The sequence below is a fragment of the Rhinolophus ferrumequinum genome, chromosome 6 (assembly GCF_004115265.2).
Source record: "Rhinolophus ferrumequinum isolate MPI-CBG mRhiFer1 chromosome 6, mRhiFer1_v1.p, whole genome shotgun sequence".
Lineage (NCBI taxonomy): Eukaryota > Metazoa > Chordata > Mammalia > Chiroptera > Rhinolophidae > Rhinolophus > Rhinolophus ferrumequinum.
The window spans coordinates 13,120,821-13,145,165 of NC_046289.1; the positions used below are offsets into that span (position 1 = coordinate 13,120,821).

The window sequence follows — 24,345 nt, forward strand, 5'->3', positions numbered from 1 at the left end:
TAAGCTCAGTGACTCATTTTTCATAAGAGTGCAAATATTACAGGTCAGACTGCTATCATAAATACTAAGAGACTGTCCAAATTATTTTTGTCCTAGAAGTTTATTAGAAATCACTTGACCTTAATGGACCATTGAATGAGACAAATCTTTTGTTACTTACAGTTAATGAAATGTAGTAATTTATCCTTAAGAGTTAAGTGTCCTGAAAGGATCTGATGGCTTTGTAGTTTTACTGGAATAATACCAGTGCAATACTGGTTCAATCCAACAAATAGCCTGAACAAAAGTAAATATTCTCCAGAGATGGCAATCTTATTTCCAGATTTAATAAAAACAAGATTAAAAACAATATAAGGGCCGGCCCGGTGGCTCAGGCAGTTAGAGCTCCATGCTCCTAACTCCGAAGGCTGCCGGTTCGATTCCTACATGGGCCAGTGGGCTCTCAACCACAAGGTTGCCGGTTCAACTCCTCGAGTCCCGCAAAGGATGGTGGGCTCCGCCTCCTGCAACTAAGATTGAACATGGCACCTTGAGCTGAGCTGCCTCCTGGATGGCTCAGTTGGTTGGAGCGCACGCTCTCAACTACAAGGTTGCCAGTTTGATTCCTCGACTCCCCCAAGGGATGGTGGGCAGCGACCCCTGAGACTAAAATTGAACACGGCACCTTGAGCTGAGCTGCCGCTGAGCTCCCGGATGGCTCAGTTGGTTGGAGCGCGTCCTCTCAACCACAAGGTTGCCGGTTCGACTCCCGCAAGGGATGGTGGGCTGTGCCCCCTGCAACTAGCAATGGCAGCTGGACCTGGAGCTGAGCTGCACCCTCTACAACTAAGACTGAAAGGACAACAACTTGAAGCTGAATGGTACCCTCCACAACTAAGATTGAAAGGACAACTTGACTTGGAAAAAAGTCCTGGAAGTACATACTGTTCCCCAATAAAGTCCTGTTCCCCTTCCCCAATAAAAATCTTTAAAAAAAAACAAAAACAATATAAAACTCTTAAACTCACATGAGTTAAACAAAAAGATGAAAGAAAAAAGGAAAAAATACTATAATTTATAACAACTTTTAGATTGGTAGAGCACTAATGGATTCATTTGCATAGTTGGGTTTTGTGGCACAAAAGAGAAATTGAACTAGTTATTGTATAGAGATGATTCTTAATGTTTTTGAAAAATTTCTGTTAATATCATTTTAGACCTGCTCCATATTAGATTTTTTTCAGTTCTATATTAAAAATAAGCAGCTTACTTTCTTGTTGTAGAATTGAGCTATTAACACAGTTATTGGTATACTCCATTTCTAAGCAACACATTGAAAATGAGGGAGAAAAGTAAAGGTATTTGTTAATACATTAAGACTTAAAAAGTTGGATACATGGTCAAAACTTACTCAAAAGATTGATTGGTATTGGGCCATTATATTTTTGCTTTTTACTGTATTTTCAAGTAATTTTTATATCAAAATAGAAAACACGGACTTTATCATGCAAATGTTAAATATATTCCCATAAAACACTTCAGTGTTGGATTCTGTTGTGCTTAATAGAGGGAGATATTCTGAATTATAATGATGCAGTTTAGTTCAGATGAATTACATGGTAACAAACCAGAAATTTGTTGTATATTTGAGTAGTTAACAACTGGAGCAATCCAAACCCTACCCATAGTAAATTTAGCAAAACATAGTTTAAAAATAAACATTTTGATAGCAAGTCTATTTAAATAAAAGTTCCAACAGAGGTTAATAAGACTTGATAGGTCTAACAAACTTAAACCCAAAATTTGGAGAGAATTTATATGAAATGCATTTCCTTAGAAAGCTGCCCTATATATAATTCAAGCAATGTACTGGGAATTCTACCTATTTGAAACGGTAGTATAAATAGTCATCTAGTAGTGTTTACTAGTTTAAAAAGCAATTTTATGTGCTACTGTCTGATGATTAGTAATGTAAAAATGTATAATCAGAAGAACTTAATTCTTCTAAACTGTCATTGGTTTATAAAAGTATGTACATTTAATGGGAAAACAAGTTCGAATGACTGAATATATGTGAAATGAATGTAGTACAGTCTATTTTTGCCATAAAAATAAATATTGAAGCAAGATATGATTTGGTGTGTGAATGTAATAGTGCAATTAAAACTATTTTGCCTCTTTTTTTGTTTTTCATTCTAGATCTTATTGCAAAGAGGCATATTTCCCCATTGGGTTGTTTTCAGTAATGTTCTAGACAATGGATGTTTCTTTTAATAGTTGCCAGTCTATCATCACACATCTTCACAGTAATCAATTACTTAAGAGTTCGAATGCATCTTACCAAAATAGCTGGCTTCATTAATTAGGACACTTGTGGAACAATTAATATATTTAAAGAACAAACAATTACATATTTGCCAACAATGTCAACTTCCCAGCCTGTCGCCAGAGCTCACACTACCATCCCGGTAGTGGAACTTAATTTATTCACTGGATGTCCACTTCCTCTTTTAGTGGGGTTGTTTCTCAACCAGGAACAGCAGCACTGGAAACCTGTTAGAAATACAAATTGTTGAGGCCCATGCCAGATGTGAAAAATTTGAATCAGAAGCTATGGTGATGGGGCCCAGAATTCTACCTTAACAAGTTCCCCAGGTGATCATGGTACATTAAAGTGTGAGAAACACTGCTTTGGTAATTAAAAACCATAGATGTTCAATACAGATCTTATCTTGGGATTCATTCCATAGCCAAGCTGCAGTTAGTAGGCACCAACGTTTATTTAGGCAATTTTTATTAGGTTAATGATATTTACAGTTGTGGTAGGCTGAATAATGGGCCCCCAAAGATGTCCATGTCTTAATCCCCCAAAAAGATAAAATTACATGTTATCTTACAGGGCAAAAGGGACTTTGCTCCTGTGATTAAGATTCTTGAGACGGGGAGACTGTCCCGGGTTACCCAGGTGGGCCCAAGGTCATCCAAGGATCTTTCTAAGAGGGAGGCAGAAGGGTCAGAGTGAACAGAGACGTGATGACGGAAGCAGAGGGGTGTGAGAGAGATTTGAAGATGCTACACAGCTGGACCTGAAGATGGAAAAGGGGGCCACAAGTGAGGGAACACAGGTGGCCTCTAGAAGCTGGAAAAGGCAAGGAACGGATTCTCCCCTAGAGCCTCCAGAAGAATGCAGCCCTGCTGACACCTTGATTTTAGGACTTTGGACTTCTAGAAGGGTAAGATAATAAATGTTTTCTTTTTCTAGCCACTAAATTTGTGGAAACCTGTTACAGCAGCAATAGAAAACTAATAAAATAATACATATTTTCTCTCAGGAAAACTTGATAGTCAGCTGTTTTAAGATCTTGGAAGAACTAGGTGAATATGGAAGCCTCATATCCAGGATTGCCTCAAAACGAAGCTGGTGCAAGACAGAATTCTTGAGGCAACAAGGTTGGCTTTGTAGCAAAACTTTCCTTACCCCAATTCAAAAGTATCTTCTTCCTGGCCCTGGAACTGAATATGTGGAGTTTTTCTTTTGGGATATGCCATTGGATCCATCTGCTGCTTTTCAAAGGTCTGCGAAAAGGAACTTGTTAGGCAGCATCTTGTATCACTAAAGTGTGAATCAATTTAGCAGACTGCTTTCCAGGACTATACTAGCACATGAAAGGAAAGGTAGAAGAGGTATTTCTATTTCTGGATGTAAATTATTTCAATTATGATTTCTAAAGACACTAAGAATTAACTTGGGCATATTAAAACAAAAAGAAATCTTTGGATCAGCTAGTCCAAACTCTTTTAGACAGAGGTCCAGGGTAAAGTAATTAAGTGGCGACTACACAGCTAATTAATTCACTTGGCAAATTGTCCATCTTGCCGCATAAAAACTGCTCTGATCTTTTCTGATTGATATCACTGGGGAGAAATGGGACTTTTCAAAGTAAGTCTTGCCAGGAAGATCCTATTTTATATTTTCCACCATTTAAATATGAGTGAATGAGGACATTTTCACGTAATAGCCATGTGCTACGTTCTCCCTTCTACACGGGGAATTTGCACTGAGTAAAGAGGAAACATCTGTCTTGTTTTCCCATAACCTTTTCTGTAGCTACCGTGTTTCTCCAAAAATAAGACCTAGCCGGACAATCAGCTCTAATAAATTTTTTGGGGCAAAAATTAATATAAGACCCAGTATATATTATATAATATTAATTATAGACCCGGTCTTATTTTACTATAGTAAAATAGTCTTATAGTAAAATAAGACCGGGTCTTATATTAATTTTTGCTCCAAAACACGCATTAGAGCTGATTGTCTGGCTAGGTCTTATTTTTGGAGAAACACAGTTAACCTCCCCTCCAGCTCAAACTATCTCCTGTGAACAAATGTGTTCGTGCTCAAGCAGACAGGACTTCGGGATCCAAGGAGAAGTAAGTCCTCAAGAAACCCATAGTCTAGACAGGAGACAAACCGGGTACATAAACAATAAAATTCATATTGTAGGCATGACAGATCCCAGGTCCCAGACAGGCGGGACAATCACTCAAGCTTTCAGCGTTCTATTCAATCTGGGCTGTCAGTGAAGGCGCAGGAGGGACAGCCGAGGGGAAATGACATTCTGATCAGATCACAAGTATAAAGGCAAGGAGAGAGGACCTCTGCTTGTTTAGGGAACAAGCAATTGGATGTGACAGACACTTAGGATGCCTGGGAGAGCATGACAAGAGATGAGCTGGGAAGGAAAAGATGACTATAAACAATGCAAAGGGGCCTGCACTGTATCTTTTTAGCAAGAGGAAACTCTAACTGGTGGTTTTTCTTAAGGGGATGGCATGATCTGCTTGAAAATAATAGCCCCCTCTGAGTATTTTACAGTCCTGTGATGAAGCTCTGTAATCACCCCCATGCAACAAATGGGGAAGCATAGAGGCTCCATATCCAGCTTAAGGTCTCACAGTTCATAAGGATCAAACCCAGGCAAACTGGCTTAAAAGCTCACTCATCGTGACTGCAGATCAGAGTGGAGGATGCGCTGTGGGAGAGTAGAGGGAGAGATGTAAATTCACATGCTGCTTGGAGTCTAAGCCAGTTTCTCAAACTTATCGTTCACTTCCTACATTTACACAGTTTTGCCAGATCCAAGAACCACTTTTGATATTTCTTTAACTCATCTTTTTAAACCTAATTTTAAAGAGAAACCTGAGGATAACAACAGAAATACCTTAACAGGTACAAAAGTCCGGAAGGGCCATGGCCCCAGAGACAAAAAGCTGTACCCATAGTTGGAGGATAGAGAAGGCCAGAGAAGTCAAAGCAGGGCAGGCAGAAGTAGGTCTGGGGCTGGGCCCAAAGGGTGGAGCAGCAGCAAGAAGGTAGTTACAGAGAATGCCTTAGGCAAGATGGCAGCTCCAGACGAGGGGGAGAAAAATGTGAGCCAGGGCAGTGAGTCTGCCCTGAGCTGTTACATGGATAACGAGGTGAGGGGTTGTGGAAGGGTGAGGCTGGGACTGAAGAAAGGAGCCCTGCAGGCTGAGAGAAGGATGAAGTCCAAGAAGTGAGTAGAAGGGTGAAGGATGATTGATGGGGAGACCCAGGCTGGGAGCCAAGAATAGGGTCGGGGGTATTTTGGGAGGTTTAAGGGCATCACAGGATCGGGAAAGGAGAGATTGCGTAGAGGGTTAAGGGGAAGAACTCCAGACGTGAGAACTGAGGGGTAAGTGGGGGGCCTAGGAATGGTGCGGCAGGGTGACTTGTGGCAAAAGACATTAGAGAAGAGACTTGGGTTCTCAGCCCCACCACACTGTATTTTACTGTTTGCCTCTGAGCCTGAATCCTGAACATAGTGATATTGCGCCTGTCATCCATGTACCACCAGAAATCTGCTCCAGTGGTGGCACCACCTTTGGGAAACGCTGGTGTGGGCAAAGGAGGAGACAAAGCCCGAGTTAAAGAATGGGATACTTGGAGGCCATTGCTAAGTTTCTAGAACATTTGGGTTATCATCATTATTGTTTCATCTTTTTATCCTCCCCAGTGCCAGGCATGAAACTTTCAATTACATTATTTTAAGTGGTTAAAAAGACAGAAGTAGAGATGAGTCTTCTGAGACATACGAGTATATTAATAGTAAGAATACTGTTCATGAACTACAAGGTAAAGAAGAGCGTGTCTGACTGGGTCTGATAGAATATTTGCCCTCACAGAAGGGACAAGTTTTCAGGTAGCTGACAGACTGCCCTAGCTCACTGGTAACTAGAAAGGCCTAGAGGCTTTAGACAGTGCACGAAACTGAGAAAAAAGCAATTAAAGGACTGTAGACCGGGCTTAATGTTTCAAGATCCATGCCAGATCATAAACCGTTTCCCATTGCCTACAAAACCAGTATGTCTGGGTAAATTATGTTCTGAGAAACAACTTTAGAAATTGTGGTCAACATATCTTAAGGTGACCCCAATGATCTTCCCTTCTGGCATTCACATCCTTCTACAATTAAGAGTAGGTGGGACCTGTCGCTTGCAACCAAAAGAATATGTCAAAGCTGACGGAAAGTCATTCCTGTGATTGTTATGTTACCTAAGACTCTTGCTAGCAGAGTCTCTCATTCTCCTGTTAGCCTTGAAGAAACTCGCAGATGTGTTGTGAGCTGTCCACGGAGAAGGCCAAGTGGCAGGGAACGGTGGGCAGCTTTCAAGAGCTGAGGGCAGCCAACGGCCAGGAAGAAATTGAAGTTTTCAGATCTAGTGCTACAAGGAAAGGAATTAGGCCAACAATCTGAAAAGTTTGCAAGCAGGTTCTCCCCACATCAAGCCTTTAGATGAGCTCTGGACTAACACCTGGATTGTAGTCTCGTGAGACCCAGAGCAGAGGACCCAGCTAAGCTGTGTTCAGAAACAGGGGCATAAATAATACATGTGCTTTGTTTTCAGCTGCTAAATCCATGGCAATTTATTATATAGCATAGAAAATAAATACAGAAAATCTTAATCTAGAAAAGAAAAAATAAGAAAAGGAATATTGAATTACTGGCCATCTGGGATATTTATTAATGAGTATCAAAGATCCAAAGGGCAATCCTCAGTGCTCATTTCGGTGATCTTAAGAGTTGGTCCTTCCATGTCATGATGATTGTCACCTTTGACACTGCAGAGCTGAACAGACTGGGAAAGTGCTGTGCTGAGACAACATAATTCATTTGAAGTCTCAACCTTTTCAGTATCACTGTCACCTTCAATGACATTCACAGAGGTTTCTTGGTCTGTTACGTTCTCTGACATACTTGGATTTTTTTCATCCCAAATTGAAGGTCCAAGATTTGTTTCATCATTTACCTGCTTAACTATAACCCCTTCTGAATACTTTGATTTATAGACAGGCATGAAAAATTCATTTGGTGAGAATATCTCATTCTCATCCTTTGGTGCAGACAATAACATATCCAAAGCTTTTTGGTATTCTTGACGTTCCTGTTGAATTGCTGCATCTTGTTCATTTTTATATTCATTTTGTTCTGAACTTTCAGCCACTTCAAAATCAAGTAAATTCAACATATCATCTTCCTCTAGTTTTATGTCATCTAGCTTTTCCTTGGCTGTGCAGCCTAAGTTCACCTTTAGGATATGCAGCAGATGTCGCATTTTCCCCTAAGATTAAGAAAAAGACAATAATTACATTAATTAAGATAGTTAAATTGAATTACTTTTGTCTGCAGTGCTGCTAATCTCAGCAGGATCAATACTTCTTCTACTCCACCCCTAAACACACACAAAATACAAGGGGAAAAAAGCACTTGTTTTTAATGCATCTTTGAAGGTGTGGAAAAACTTTAAAATTCTTTCTATGTTAGAGTTTTTCTAATGAAGTTGTAAGGAAAGACAAACCTCCTCCAAATGGTGTTTATTTTGTCTTATATGTCGCTCAAACAGCTGTTCTAAAAACCTACAAATGATAAAGAAAATTATTAATGTCTCAAAATCAGAAAATCACTAAATGTAAAATAGCCATGCAATAACTAAACTACTAAAGATTGGAAAATATTTTTTTGATTACTCTTCTTTCCGAAGATAAAGACCAATCCTTCCCTGATAAGTTTTCCAGTTTGGCAGCTGGTACGGCTTCCACTCTGCATTTAACTTAATATAATGGATGCCAATGCTTCTGAAAGACTGCATGCTACTTACATTTCTGTGAATAAAATATTTTACATGGGGGCCAAGAATTCCTACACACACACACACACACACACACACACACACACACGCTTTTTTCTCTCTTACAGACATATGCAAACACAAGCCTCTCCCTCCCTTCTCTTTCACACACACACGACCCCCATAAACCAAACCCTAAAGAAAATTCTCTTATGAAGTGTTATTTGACAATGCTTCTTAAAGTATACTTGAAAAAAATTCCATGGATGGTAAATCCATATAATAACCTAAAAGTTATCACTTATTAAGCACCACTAAGTGCTAGGCACATAATAATCATTATACCTCTAATCATGACCAATATTGGGAGAGAAAGGTACGATAAAATAATTTTAAAGATGCGAAAACCACATCTCTAAGACAATAATTTCCTCTCCTTTAAGGTCGCAAGCCATTAAGAGAATTTAACCCAGATGTGTCTGACTCCAGACAGTTTATTCAACTACATCATGCTTATCTTCTATCACGTGACTGTTTCAATAGGTTTCTTGAAAAACAATTCATTTCCTTTTTACCATTTGTTATTTTCAATGAAGTTATGAGCCAACCTTATACTCAGTAGTTCTGTATAATTTAATAAATTTTTTAAAACCCAAGAAATCCATATTCTATATTTTAACGACTGTTGATGTTTTGGAATATTCACTCCTAGGCAATTTTCTATGCATATTTATTTCTTTACCAAAACTGGGATGAAATGATGCATACTGTTTAGGTACCTTTTTTTTAAATTATATATTTTGAATATCTTTCTATATCAAATTCACTTGTATACTATTTAAGTCTCTGAACAGAACTTACTCTTGTAAATATTCTACAATTTATTCAACCAAACCTTTACTATTTAACACCTAGGTTGATTCAATTTCTAGTGCTATTATCAAAAACACTGCAATAAACACCCTTATGAAATCTAAGAGAAAAACGTAAGATTTTTTTTAGTATAAATACATGTTTTATGCAAATGTTTTTTATTTTTGCTTTATAGTCAGTATTTTTGTTGCGGAAAAAAACAACAAAATATACTATTTTAACCATTTTTAGCTGTACAGTTCAGTAGTGTTAAGTATATTCACATTGTTATGAAACAGATCAATAGAACTTTTTCATCTTGCAAATCTGAAAGTCTATACCCATTATACAAATATTTTTCACCATCTTTTAAAAAATGAAAGCAATAAATAGAATGACTGCAATAAAACTTAGGTTTTTTTGGTATATCTTTTAATACTGACAATGTTTGCTTTAATTAAAAAAAAACTTCCCACAGGAGTAGAAATACTACATTAGAATGTCTGTACTTCACATAGGGAAAGTATGCAGTGTACATGTTAACGGGGTCTTATGCTACATAACAAAGTGGGGCTCAGTGTCCAATGAATTTTAGGTAAATAAATGTTCAAGGTGATTCAGGACCACACAGTTTCCTTCGATGTGTTAAGACCTAATCTGGTTTTGCAAACTTCCCACTTCATTTACAGCATGCAAACCTAGCTTTTAATTTGCCTCACTTTAGCAGTAACAGTTGTAACCAAAATGCTTGCATTTGATTCTTACCAGTTTTCAAACATCAAAATGGCATTATAGATCTTTGTAAATAAGCAAAAATTTATTTTACTAGTCTGTTATAACCAAGAGATATAACAGTATTTAAATAAATAAAATCTGTTTTTCTCTACAACATGCCCGAACTTTGAGCCTGACTACAGTATGAATAAAAACATACTTTAAAATTTGCTATCAATTATAGGACTATGGTCCCCCAAGAAAGCAATATAATTTTTCATTTCCTAACATACGGAAATAACTTCAAAAAATGAAGAGTATTTAATGTACTCTTAACCACCATGCATTATTTTAAAAAATCTAACCTGTTTGAAAATAAACCAAGTTTCAAAATTTCATCTGTTACATCTTCAATGAAACTCAGATACAACAGTTCTTCTTCACTGTGAAGGCAAAGCAATATAGAGAATAAAAATTATTAATTACTTACTGCGAAAGCTATAGGAAATATGAGTACCTAATTAGAAATATCTCAAATGCACTTCTCTCTCACATTAAGGGGAATAGTATAAAACAAACACAATGTCAGCCTTCTGAAATTATGCAAAGATAAATATTAAAGATGAGAAAATACTCCCTAATACAGTAAAATTTCATAGATGTCTGCAACACCCATCCAGCAGTAAAAAATAAGCAGGGATTAAACAAAAGAGAGACCATCCAAGGGCAAGAGGGCAACCAAGTGTGACCCAGTGGGGCATGTGTTCCCCATGAGGGCTATGAATGGCCACTGGCTCCCGACCATGTCTGCAGCAGGGCCGTGAGCCCCTCTGCACAGCACGTGCAGGAAGGGAAAGAGGAAAGTCGTCCAGAGAAGCAGGAACTTCAACTACGAAATCCTCTCCTGCTCCTAGGAGAGGATCTTGTTTAAGGTTGGGAACTATACTGAGCAGAAAAATTATCTTTTTTCCTCAAAATGTTTGGAGAGTAGGGAGATAGTCAAGTAGGAATATTTGTGTAGAAAAATACAGTGGTAATTTTTAATTACTTGGACATATTTATTATACTGTCTTATGATATAACTATTTTAGTAGTTATTACAAGAAAATTAGGATACTATTATAAATTTGATTTTAATTAGCTGAAATTAGTGATTTGATAGAAAATGCAAATAGCATTTATTACATGTAAATACTCAATTACTGAACAAGTAAATAGAATGGATGGAGTTGATAATAAGCAAATCAGATAATAGATTAAAATGTATAAAATTATACTTTCAAACTGATTCAGTCTCTAATATTTAAATAGCAAGTTTGAAAATAAATGAAATAATAAAAATAGATTATTTTCCTTGAAAAAGTGTAGCTTAACTAAAACAATATTAAAACCTACAAGTATAAATATCTGCAAAGAACTGGTGAAGTTAGAAACCTCCAGGAAAGCTATCCTGAGCTATTAAAAATCTGAATTTCTCAAAAACTGTATTATTTTTACTTATAAAAATAAACAAGAATTATGGACACTAATTATAAAAAATAACAGGTATTATCAACTTAGGGACAAATTTCCACTGGACATAAAGATAAAGATAATAATTTCAGAAAATTCTGGTAATTTTCTAAAGTTAGCATGTGTTATATGATTGAACTCCAAAGCTGGTTTTAAGAGAAATTAGTGTGCAATTCCTGAGTTATTAATGATGGCTTGTGTGATTCTTAATTCTTGGTTTCTCCTAAGCAAAATGAAGAGGTGAGAAAGATCTTACTCAGAATAGATTTTTCTCCTTGAAGGAGGCTGCAGGAAATACTGACTTACTGCCCTGGAAAGAGAAAATTAAAACATTTGAACAAAACAATGGTTGGTGTACAATAAGTGTTCAGTAATGTTATATCCGAGGTATTATCAAAAAATACGGTGAATGCTGCTGCCAAGTGCCATCCAATGGAAAGGCAGGGATCTTCAAGATGGGAAGTGGCACGTGGAACCTTAGTAACAGTGTGTGACAAGTTTCAGCTTGTTCGGTGTAGTCAGTCAGATGTGAGCTATGATTGAGAAGGTGTGTTTTAAAGTGTGTCGTAAATTATCCTCCATCATGATAACGTTCCATGTCACACATCACTTCTGGTATATGGCAATTTCTGTCAAATAAAAATATTATGGTGTGTCCTCATCCACCCTATTCACCGGATCTGGCACCCTGTGACTTCTGGCTCTTCCCCAAAGTCAAAATGACCATGAAAGGTAAACATTTTGAATAGATTCAGGATATCGAGGCAGCCATGACAGGGCAACTAAAGACACAAAAGAGGACTTGCACAACTGCTTCAGAAAGTGGCAGGAATGACGGGATAAGTGTGTTCCAAGCGAGGGGGAGTATTTTGAGGGGTACTAATGGCAATGTATCTTTCACTATAATAAATTTTTGTAAATTTTTAAAAATTTAAACATTCACCATAGTTTTTGATGACACCCTGTATAGCAATATGTTTTATACCCATGATCTAATCTAATCTTTAGAACAACCCTGCCAGGAATATTGATTGGATAGGTATTGTTTTTCTCACTTACTGTGAGTTCACCAGGGCGCAGAGAGGCTAAGTAACTTGCAAAGGTCACGTGTTAGTAAGTAGCAAAGGCAGACTTTTAAATTAGTCTTCTAATTACAAATTCACAAGCCTTTTTAAAACTGTACTATGGCACTTACATAGTACAAACAATGACAATTTGACTAAGGTTAACATATATAATGCTGAAAACATATTTGTCTGTGGAAGAATTTTTAAGGCTGACATGTAAAATTTGTCTTATTCAGTTATGCCATCATTAGTTAATTCTAAGCTTTTTATTCAGGTATACGCAATTATAACATTTCTTTTAGAAGCTACTAGAAAAGATAGATATCCCCTTTTAGGTGATTTTTATTTTCATTGCAGACTGGGTCAGAGTAGCTTATAAATCTTAAATTATGAGTACTGAAGCACCATGAATTTCAAGACAGGTTAGCAATGAACCCTGTAGCCTCACTTGTGAGATCTCCCAAGGAAAGGCCTGCATGAGGAGCTGGGCCCTGAGAGGCTGGGTGTGCTGGCCCGCTGGTCTGCTATACAGCACCTCATTCTTGCCCTCTTTTTAAACTCTAGCCCTTTCTTTCTTCCACCTCCTTCATCTCACATCTGATCTCTGACACTGGAAATGCATTTGACAGCTGAAACTATCAAAGGCATTTTTAAAATTCTGTACTATAGGTGCTAAACCTATCTTTTTGTATTTAGGTATAGTATTTCATAATCCCTAACCAAGATGAGTGAGTAGTTTTAAAAAACAGTGCCTCTAGGGGGTGGCCAGTTAGCTCAGTTGGTTAGAGCGTGGTGCTAGTAACACCAAGGTTGCCGGTTTGATCCCCATATGGGCCTCTGTGAGCTGTGCCCTCCTTAAAAAACAAAAACAAAAACAAAACAGTGCCTCTACATAGCATGGATAGAACAAGCACTAGCATATGGTGACTATTACAAATCACAAATTAGGAATCCTCCAATGGGAAGGTGGTGTGGTCAGTACTATCTGTGCCACGTAAACTGGTTAGCATCACTGCAGAGGATTTCTCTTGGAGAAAATTATTTTTCATATCAATAGTGATGGCAAATAATACAAGCTAATGTCCTTTTTCCCTGGATTAATGAATAGTAAAATGAATTCATTGAAACTTACTACTGCGTACTTTGTAAAATTTCCTTAGCAAAACTAACCCTACTGCTGAATTGTACCACACCAGCGTGTAATGAAATAGGTCAGTTATGCAGGAAAGTGGTTAGATGGAGACAATTGAAATGCTTTCTCCTGCGAGCTGCTTACCTTGACGGGGAATACTGAAGAGCATCGTCTTTAATCTCATCCCGGGGTAAGCCAGGACCTTGTAAAGGTAAACGGGTTATTCTTTCTTTGGTACCACATGTCGTACAACTAGATGCCTGGGGCTGCAATGAGAAGAAGAAATCTTAATTTTGCTTCAAAATACATGATAAAAGCAGAAATAAAGCACAACAGCAAATTTCAAAGAAAAAGTCAAGGTAAGATGAGTAGAGACACCCAGTAGATAAAAGTGACAGATATATGACAACAAAGAATGTTTTAGAATATGTTTTCTATCCAATCAGGACTTTTTTTCTTAAATTTATTTAAAGTAAGATAAAACAACTTTTTATTTTTTTAATGAGGGATATTTTAAATGACATTAAGAAATCACTACAAATAAACATAAAAAGAGAAAATGAAGCGAATTTGCAAGTTTTAGATAAAGCTGAGAAAAAATATCCCATTATTCAGAAATTCAAACACCCCATCTGTTTCAAATGCCAACATGTCACACATGTAGAAGCATGGCAGCGTGAACACTAATGTTAACAAAACTACTGGCAGCTTGCTTTTACAAGCAGCTTTACTATGGGTCACATACTGTGCCAGAAACATTTACTTACATCATATGATTTAATCTTTACAAAGCAAATTTATGTAGAGTGCTTTGCAGTTTTAAAGGGGCTGTTAAAATGAGGGTCTACTGCCTTTATCCTCTACTAGCTTCCTCAAGTGGACAGCTGCTGGTACTAATTATGGAATAGGAGGACACACCATTTTCTTACAGGGCTATGGATAAACATTTGGAACACAATGTCATAAAAATGGACTTATTCTGCTTTATATTATGTAGATACATACAGAGCTAACTCTCCTCCCAATCCTCAAGCTGGTCTTAGGCATCATTTTTTGAGCCCTGGCTGTTGTAGGCACTTTACCCACCTCGTTTATTCCTTCCAATGATCCTGCGTGTTAAGTACAGTTTTCCTAGATGTGGAAACTCTGCTCTTAGAGGATAAGTGATTTGTCCTTGGGTGTTAAGTGGCAGGTCCCTATGTCAAACAGCTATTAATGGCTGAGATGGAAGCCTACAATCTTCTACCCATTTTCAGAAGGGAAGATGGAAGTTGAGTGTGATTACATTTTATTCTTCTATCCCTGAAACTGTGTTTGACATTTTCATAGACAAACCTTTTATTAACTAATAAATTTAAATTAGGACACAGTATATGATTAATATCCCCAAAATAAAAATAATGACTATCTCAAAATCGAAACTGTGATTTTTTTTTTAAGTTGTGATATTTTAAAAGAAATGACTGCTAAGCATTCAAATATAAGCACTGTTAAAAAGACCTTCATGGTATAGAAAAATGTAGAGGCAAACATAAGAGAATGATATACCCATCTATTATAAAATGTTTAAGTAATACAATCAGTGGCAATTCTTTAAAAACATACAGACATAAAAACTAAAATAACTTCTGCACAACTATTCTGGATCCTTCAGTAATCCAAGACTGCATCTTTGAAAATAACATTTCAGGTATTTTATTCATTCACTCATCTGTCCAGCCAGTCAACCAACCACCTAGAAGAGACGCTAATGACAAATGATTTCCCAGATTGGCAGGATTTATCTGGCCACTCTCAGAGAACTACCATACGAGTATAACCACTCATAATAGGCAAACCTTCTGTACACTGGCTATAGCATATGCAAGAAGTGTCACCAAGAGATTACTCTCCTCAGTCCAAATAGCTAAACACATTCTACTAAGTTAAAGCAGCTATACTTCCAACGAACACAAGAGATCTCATTTTTATTACCTGTTTTATGTTCACTTCTGAATTTGTGACGTTCTTAGTCTCAACTGCCTCAAAATCAGATTTAAAGCTGTAATATTTAAAAAGAATTACTGTTAGGCCTTCAAAATACAAACACTATGATAATGAACTTCACTGTCTAGAAAAAAATAAACACAGGAGATGAAAACCACCTATTTTTATAAAATGTGTTATTTCTGATTATATATTATGTTGGTGTAAAAGTAATTGTAGTTTTTGCAGTTTTTAACCTTTTAAACCACAATCACTTTTGTACCAACCTAATAATTAGGAAATAGATATGGTTTGGACTACATATGCTTCCCCTGCACTCCCGTTTTAAATAGCAGCTGTATTTCAGTTGGCCAGAATGGAACTAAGGGAAATGGAACTCTTATCTTCAAAACATGTCATAAATATAATATCAGAAAAGCATGTGATATCCTTGCTTTCCTTATTTCTCCCTCACTTGACAAGTTCTATCATAGATTAAATTCCTTAATTCTTTGATTAAATGTATGCTGTACATTAAGTGACATTACTGTAGCCCTTGTCTTTACCCAGAGAAAAGCATACTAGTAATAAGTATTTTTTTGCTTTCTAAAAGAACAAAAATCTAGTACCTAATAAAATATTTGTTATAACACTAGGAAAAACAATCACAAATCAGCTAACACTTAACATTTTATAAGATTTGTTTGTTTCTTCAACCACTTGGAAAATTTTCACTGAATATTCATTATGTGCCAGGCACTATCGTATATGAAAACATTATTGAGGCAAATTATACTTAATTTCCAGAAATTATCCCAATTGTCTAAATTATACCTGGGAGTTGTTGCTATACAAGACTGTTATATGTTGCCATACTTGCCCTCTTTTTAAACTCTGGATACCTCTAGTTAAAAGAGAGCTCCCTATGGGTAGATAAACAGTTGTTTTTTGACATATTTTAAGGATTCCGGAAGTATAATATTTAAAAACATACATAAGTTCTAGTACCATGTTTAAAACAACAAATTAAAATGTGTAACATTCATATTTATAAGAAGCTAGACAAGCTTAATAGCTACTTAGTTTTTCAATAATTACTTTGACAGTTCTAGTGATAACATGCAAAAAGAAAAGTCACACTAATCTCATTCCATTCAAAAGGGACATAAGGCACATGATATAAAATAAGGAATATTATTTAATTTCTATAACATCCTGAAGGATGTACTATTGGCTGTTGATGTGCCATACCTGCTTAATTCAGTCTGGGTTTCAGCTTCTATCCGCTGATCTGTAAAATCCTTTTTTCTTCTGGCAGGTGTATAGTATCGATACTGTGACAGGAAAGATTTTGCTTCTGATTTTAAAGTGCGTGGAGTGAATGGCAAATGTCTGTTAGAAAAGAGTTCAGAATGTTTATCCAAAAGGTCCCCACTGGGTGCTTTTGAAATAACTAACTGAAACCGATGGGCATTCGGGAATGTGCTCCGAGGGCCTCTGCCACATGAGGTTCCAGACGACAGTCTCCTCGGCCCGGAGGTGGTATAATCCACACTGGACAGGAAGGAGCTGGCGGTCTTCTCAGTACCATTTGTGAGATCTTTATTGGATTTAGGTAGACTTATGTGTAGTTTCTCTGAAGAAGTTACTGGTGACCTTGAAAAGGACGAATAGCCATTCACTTCTTCGATTAACACGTCATCTTCATCTTGTGGTTCTCCTGAAGGCTAAGAACATTGGATATGATAGTCATCAATTACATTGACAAATTCATATAATGGGGGATCTCCAGATTATTCTTTTAAAAATGGTTGCTTTACGGGTCTACGAGGTGTGATCAAAATATAAGGTGAATGTTTAAAAAAAATTATCACAGTAAAAGACACATTTTTATTAATCCCCTCGCTTCGAACACACTTATCCCATCATTCTTGCCACTTTGTGAAGCAGTTCTGGAAGTCCTCTTTTGTGAGTGTCTTTAGCTGTGAAGATGTCCTGCCTCGATGTCCTGAATCATTTTGACTTTGAGGAAGAGCCAGAAGTCTCACAGTGCCAGATCCGGTGAATAATGTGGATGAGGACACACTGTAATGTTTCTATTTGACAGAAATTGCCATATACCAGAAGCAATGTGTGACATGGAGTGGTGTCATGATGGAGGATGAAACCATTTGCCCATTTCATGTTAATGAGTTGTTAGCGATCCATGATTTACGGCACTCTTTAAAACACACTTTCTCTCAACTGTAGCTCACACCCAACTGACTGCACCAAACAAGTCGAAACTTGTCACACACTGTTACTAAGGTTCAACGTGTTGCTTCCCATATTGAAGATCCCTGCCTTTCTGATGGATGGCACTCGGCAGCAGCATTCACCATATTTTTTGATCACACCTTGTACAGAATTAACTTACATGTTCCTGAAGATGTTAGCATTGTGTGTAAAGTTCTATTCAAGCTTTTGAATTAATATATAAAAATGTAATTCTAAATATAATAGCATTTTTCTTTCTGAAGCTAAAAAAATGATTCATAACATATACCTACTCGTATTTGTGGTCTTGAACTTGAATATTGAGATCTACTGGTAGATCTCAATTTTACTTAAAAGTTTCCAAACCAACTGCGAGCCCCAATCCCCTTCTCAACCACTGCTGTTGGCAGCATCTTCCTCTTTCCGTCTTGTCATTATGGCAATCTGCAGTGCCAGCAGTTCCTCTGTGACTTCATGGCTTTGTAGAAATGAAAAGGAACTTCTCCTCACAATATGTGGAGCCCTGACTTAAGTAACTGATATTCTAAATATAATTAAGAAATACTTATTACATAAAAAGTTTGCTTATGTTTCTTAGGTTCTCCTCACAAGTGGGAAAAGCTTTGAAAGGGAAGGTGTTTTGGACTGCTCCATTTTTTTTTTCTTTTTTTGGTTTAACCTTGGAAGAACCATTTATACAGAATATAAAGTCTAAAAACATACATATTTTATTCTTTGAACAGATGAGATGCCCCAAAAACCTTGTCTATGATTCCAGACTTTATAGACACCTGTGTATCCTTTCCAGAACTCTGAGTCACTTGACTAGGTAGAAGGGAACTTACATGGAAGTGACAGAAGGGAAGCTGAAAATGGCTAGGATTTAGCCAGTTCTATCTGTCCTATAAGCTCATGGGGAGAAAAACAAGAGGAATAAGGAAAGAGCCAAGTACTTCCTTTGTGCAAGATACTGTTTTCGCCATTGAGTAGAATAAACAAGGACGAAGAAGAATGTCTATCACTGCTACTAATAAGTTTACCATGTGCAAGGTACTGCTCTCTAATTGATTTACGACTCGTTTAATCAGCACATAACTTCTGGGTGGTAGTACAATTGTTACCTCTATTTTACAGATGAAGGAACTCCGGGGTCTCATTGATTTGAACCCAGGCTGAGCCTATGCTCTTCACCATTACATCATATTATCTATTTTAAAGACTCCTTTGAAAATCATGTATTTTCAGATTTTTTTATATCACCAGGAATCTTACACTGATTTTAACTCCTTTCCTGGTAATGAACAACTCAGTTAACCTAAGTACTGATTTATCTAAGTAAGGAATTGCAGAAAACTGGGTAGTGTGACTAATGCCTAAAATAGGTCAAGTCACTTATTTCCTTTCCAAGTGCTTTCTAAGCCTATCCCAAGTTCAAGGCAAAATTACTCAAAGCAAGTAAGTATTTTGGCATTAAAATTTGAGTCACTAGGGTACTGCTTGGTTAATGACTGTAATATGTTAGTTTTAAAAAGTATTCCCAAACTAGATTCACACTACAGCTTATTTACTAGAAGAGTTGGGCTCCCTGGGAAGGCATTTCTAAGTACGATCTGAAAAGTCCTTTAGGGCTATTAAATAATAATTACAGGAATTATTTACACTTAGAGCAACAGTAAAAACTGGATCAGAGCAGGCAGAAATGCGTAAGGCATTAGACTGACTTCAAAAAATTCTTATTAGTAATGGTTATTTAATAAACAAAATGAAATACCAAAGAAAGTCTTTAAAGGCAGAAATATATCCTCATCTGTCTAAAATGGGCTGGAAAAATTGCTTTTGAGCTGACCGAAGACATGAAATTTTTCTGTAGTTTTATGTCTCATAATCCCTACCTTATATGCTACTTTTTCTTTCCTTGGAAACCAGTAGAACACAGTATGGAATCAACTGTACCAATCTACTTTTTTGAGATTACATTGTTTCTCTAGCCATAAATATCAGAAAACTTGGATGGAAATATAATAATTTTCATAGAAAATGTGTAACACTGGTAAATTCACCAAAATTTGAAGAGCACTGTAAGTTCTAAAATCAGAAAAGGGTTCAATTATGTGTCAATTGAACAAGTATTCTGGTGGTAGTCTGACCACTTTCATGTTCTTATGTCATCCTTACAGTTCAACACAATTTGTTGAAAACTATTTCAAAGTGATAATCATTGCATAGTTTTCATATACCGTGTTCCCCCGAAAATAAGAGCTAGCCGGACCATCAGCTCTAATGTGTCTTTTGGAGCAAAAATTAATATAAGACCGGGTCTTATATTATTATTAGACCCGGTCTTATATTATAGTTAAATAATATAATAATAATACATATTCAAGAGAAAGTAAGAGAATATTATGAACAAGCCTATGCAAAAAATTGGAAAATTTAGACATAGACAACTTCCTACATATATTCAACTTACAAAAATAGTTATATAAGGATTTCAAAAATTGAATCACTAGTCAAAAATCTTTTCACAAAGAAAACTCTAGGCCCTGATAATTTTAATGTTGAGTTCCATCAAATTCAAGGAACAAATTAATTCCAAACTTACATAAAGTATTCTAAAGCATAGAAAAAGAGGAAACAGTGCCCAGTTTAAGAGGCTAGCATATCCTGACATAGTAGAAAAAAGGCAAATGATAGGTTAATATTAATAGTAAACACAGATGCTAACATCCTAAGCAAAGTATTAGCAACTGCATCCAGCAATGTATAAAAATGGGATTCATCATCAAAGTAGTGTTTATATTAGGGATGCAAAATTAGTTTAACATTATAAATTCAATTGTAATTCACTACACTAACAGATTATAAAGAAAAATCGTACCATTCATTTAAAAAAATGCAGAAAAAGTATTTGATAAAATTAACATGCTTTCATGAGAAAGGAAAAAAAATCCTCTTAGCAAACTAGTAATAGAAGGGAACTTCCTTAATCAGATGTAAAAAGGTATCACAAAACACCTTTAGCAGGGATCATCAAACTAGAGCCTAGAGGCCTAATCTGGCCTACTGTCTTTTTTGTTAATAAAGTTTTAATAGAACATAGCTAGGCCCATTCATTTATGTGTTGTCTACGGCTACTTTCCAACGGCACAATATTATGACAGAGACTGTGTGGCCTGAAAAGCCTAAAATATTTACTACATGGCTCTTTACAGGAGAAATTTACTGATTTTTACCTATAGTAAACATGTTATCAAAAGGTCAGGTGGTACCACTATGAAGTACTTTAGAAACATCTGCTTTTAAAAGGTAAAAATACTATCTTACCGTTTGTAGAGTGTTAAATAATGACTTGGAATTATTTTTAGAATTGGCCTGCACTTCGGTTTTAGGTAATTTCAACTCCCTTTCACATCGTGCTAATTCCTTTTTGAGTTTCTCTCTTCGTTGTTGGTCTGCATCTGATGGGAAGAATGAATCTTTTGAAATACAGAATAAAATAGAAAATTTAATTTTTTGGTCTTGGAAGACTAATAAAGGGTACTTTTTTTTTCTTGCTAGCTATGTTTACACTACTGATGTGTAAATAAAAATCCATATACTTTTCTGTATAGAGAAACTATGATAATACTGAATTTATAGAAACTTTAAATGGATTAACTACCTAAAAAGTACAAACAGTATGTGACAAACTAGTCAAACCTAAGGGGTCAAGAAAGCAACTCTAGAAAATATTTAGAGATACGAAGGTTAGAAATGCATGACTGTCAACTGCAGTTTGAATTATGCCCGACTCTCCCCCAAATGAAATATTATGGTCAATGTCATCATATGCTATAAAATTTAAGTTTTATATGACTTTAAAAAATGACATTAAATTTGAAAACATTATTTTCAATCAGGATAACTCATTTCTATTTCTCTTAACTGTTATTCACTTGAAAATACAAACAAAAAAAGTGGTTTCAAACTTTGGTGTGCCTTAAGTCAGGTACTGGTCATTATGAAGACTTATCGTCGTACAAAAACTAAAAATGGCAAAGTAAAAGGTAGTCAAATTTCAGAGTTAACTAGAAGTTTAACCATAAGTGGAATCAGTTGTATTTTCATATAAAATAAAAAATTTAACATGTACTTTTTTATTGGAATCTATCCCAACTTTATGGACAAGATAATTTCAAGTTTCAAATCACCCTGATTTGAATCAGAATTTATAAAAATTTCTACATGCTGAAAAAACAAACTAAGGTAATATATACGTATATTTAAAGTTTCAACTATAATTCTTAAGAAAATTTATAAACCTGCTAATGTATTTATCTATCATTTAGAATGTAGACTGAAATATTACTTTCAATTTCTTCTATCTTCAAATACTTGCTTAATGAATGTATTATCTCTGCAGATGATAATGTTTGTGGAGTAAATTAATAGAACCTTCTCAGATCTGTTATCTTACTTGCAGGTAAAACAAGAGAGTAAAAAAATATGACAAAGTAGAGTCCTCAGATTTAATAATGATTAAATATTTCCATATTACCAAATCTGCCCAACCTATCCATTTTAGTAAAGCCTCCTCACACCATATAAAAATCAACTCCAAACAGATCACAGACCTAAACGTAAGAACTTAAATTATAAAACTCTTAGAAGGAAACAAAGTAGTAAATCTTCAAGAGTCTGAGTTAGGCAAAGATTTCTTAGCTACAACATCAAAAGCACAAGCCAAAAAAAAGATAATTTAGACTTAATTAAAATGAGAAACTTTTTCAAAAGACACACCCTGAAGAAAAGGAAAAGGGAAACAAGAGATGGGGGAAAAATGTTTGCAAATCATGTATTTAATAAAGGATTTGTATCCAAAATATACAAATAACATACAACTCAATAATAAGACAAATAAGCCAATTAAAATAAGGGCAACAGATTTGAATATTTACCAAAGATATACAGATGGCCAATAAGTATATGAAAAAAATGTTCTACAACATTAATTATGAGGGAAATGCAAATTAAAACCACAATGAGATACCATTTCACACCCACTAGAATGGCTATAATCAAAATGGGAGTCAGTAACAAGTGTTAGCAAGGACATGGAGTAAATGAAATCCTAACATGCTGGAGGGGGGAATGTAAAATGGTACGGCCACTCTGGAGAACAGTTTTGCAGTTTCTTAAAAAGTTAAATATAATTTTACCATATGACCTAGCAATTCTATTCTCAAATACACATATATATTTGTGTGTGTGTGTATGTGTATATACACACATACATATATAATATATATACAGAGGGTGCCAAAAAAACGTATACATATTTTTTTTTAATTGGAGAAGGGGAACAGGACTTTATTGGGGAACAATGTGTACTTCCAGGATTTTTTCCAAGTCAAGTTGTCCTTTTAGTCATAGTTGTGGAGGGTGCAGTTCAGCTCCAGGTCCAGTTGCTGTTGTTAGTTGCAGGGGGCGCAGCCCACTATTCCTGGCGGGAGTAGACCTTTGTGTTTGAGAGCCCGTACGCCAACCAACTGAGCCATCCGAGAACTCAGCAGCAGCTCAGCTCAAGGTGCCCTGTTCAGTCTTAGTTGCAGGGGGCGGAGCCCACCATCCCTTGCAGGAGTGGAAGAATCGAACCGGCAGCCTTGTGGTTGAGAGCCCACTGGCCCATTTGGGAATCGAACCGGCAGATTTCGCATTAGGAGCACAGAGCTCCAACCATCTGATTTTTGGTTGGATAAGAGACACTGTCTCTTATCCAACCAACTGTGCTCCTCTTATCGCATTAGGAGCACAGAGCTCCAACCACCTGAGCCACCGGGCCAGCCCTGTATACACATTTTAAGAAAGGAAAAACCTGTATTAAAATTATGCTGATGGTAATCACTTTGAGCACCTCTTGTAATTGCAGAAGTCAAACGTGACTTATTTGTTATAGGTATATATTGAGTACCACAATTTTAATAGTTTTTTCCTTTCTTTAAATGTGTATATATTTTTTTGGCACACTGTGTGTGTGTGTGTGTGTGTGTGTGTGTGTATCCCAAGAGAAATGAAAACATATATCCACACGAAAGACTTGACATGTATTTTCATAGCAGCACTATTCATAATAGCCAAAAAAACAGAAACAATGCAAATGCTAATTGATGAAAAGACAAAATTTCTGTTCCATACAATGGAATACTATTGAGTAATTAAAAAGAATAAAGTACTGATACAGGCTAGGACATAGATGAATCTCAGAAACATTATGCAAAGTGAAGATTCTAATGTAAAAAACCACAAAAATTATTCCATTTACACGAAAAGTCTAGAAAAGACAAATCTGTAGAGAAAGAAAGTAGATAAATGGTTGCCCGAGGCTAGGGGTAAGAAGGGGGAGCATCTGCAAATGAGTACAAGGAATCTTTTTGGGGCAATGAAAATTTCTAACATTGGTTTGTGGTGGTAGTTGCACAATTTTTAAACTTAGTAGAAGTCAGTGATACGGTATGAAATTTGTCAGTAGAACAGCTATAAAAATAAAGCCTTTCTAATGCATTAGCCCATGGAATTATTTAAGCAATTCAACGAACTATGTAGAGATATTCTGGTTTAGATACTATAAAGATTAAATTATCAAGTCAGTAGTCGGCTGTGACAAACAGTGTCTCTTATCCAACCAGAGATGGCTCAAACCCAGAGACTTATTTCTTTTTTTAAATGTGTCTATAAAACCTG

At 36.1% G+C, this 24,345-nt stretch overlaps 1 protein-coding gene across 3 annotated transcripts in view; it reads right to left on the bottom strand.

The window, feature by feature from the left end:
- Positions 1–1,857: 1,857 nt before the first annotated feature.
- SPATA7 (spermatogenesis associated 7) overlaps positions 1,858–24,345 on the bottom strand; it is a 34,224-nt gene continuing 11,736 nt past the window's right edge. The window contains exons 4-12 of one of the 3 annotated variants that reach the window (XR_004423292.1): positions 20,950–21,083; positions 16,621–17,096; positions 15,379–15,445; positions 13,549–13,670; positions 11,462–11,515; positions 10,059–10,136; positions 7,858–7,915; positions 6,554–7,620; positions 1,858–2,532 (exon numbers count right to left, since the gene is read on the bottom strand). Coding sequence is in view for 1 of the 3 variants with exons in the window: in XM_033109226.1 (XP_032965117.1) it covers positions 7,033–7,620; positions 7,858–7,915; positions 10,059–10,136; positions 11,462–11,515; positions 13,549–13,670; positions 15,379–15,445; positions 16,621–17,096; positions 20,950–21,083 (1,577 nt within the window). In the remaining 2 variants the exon portion in view is untranslated. Of the gene's footprint in view, positions 2,533–6,553; positions 7,621–7,857; positions 7,916–10,058; positions 10,137–11,461; positions 11,516–13,548; positions 13,671–15,378; positions 15,446–16,620; positions 17,097–20,949; positions 21,102–24,345 lie in introns of those variants that run through there. The other 2 variants (XR_004423291.1, XM_033109226.1) reach the window with 2 other exon arrangements.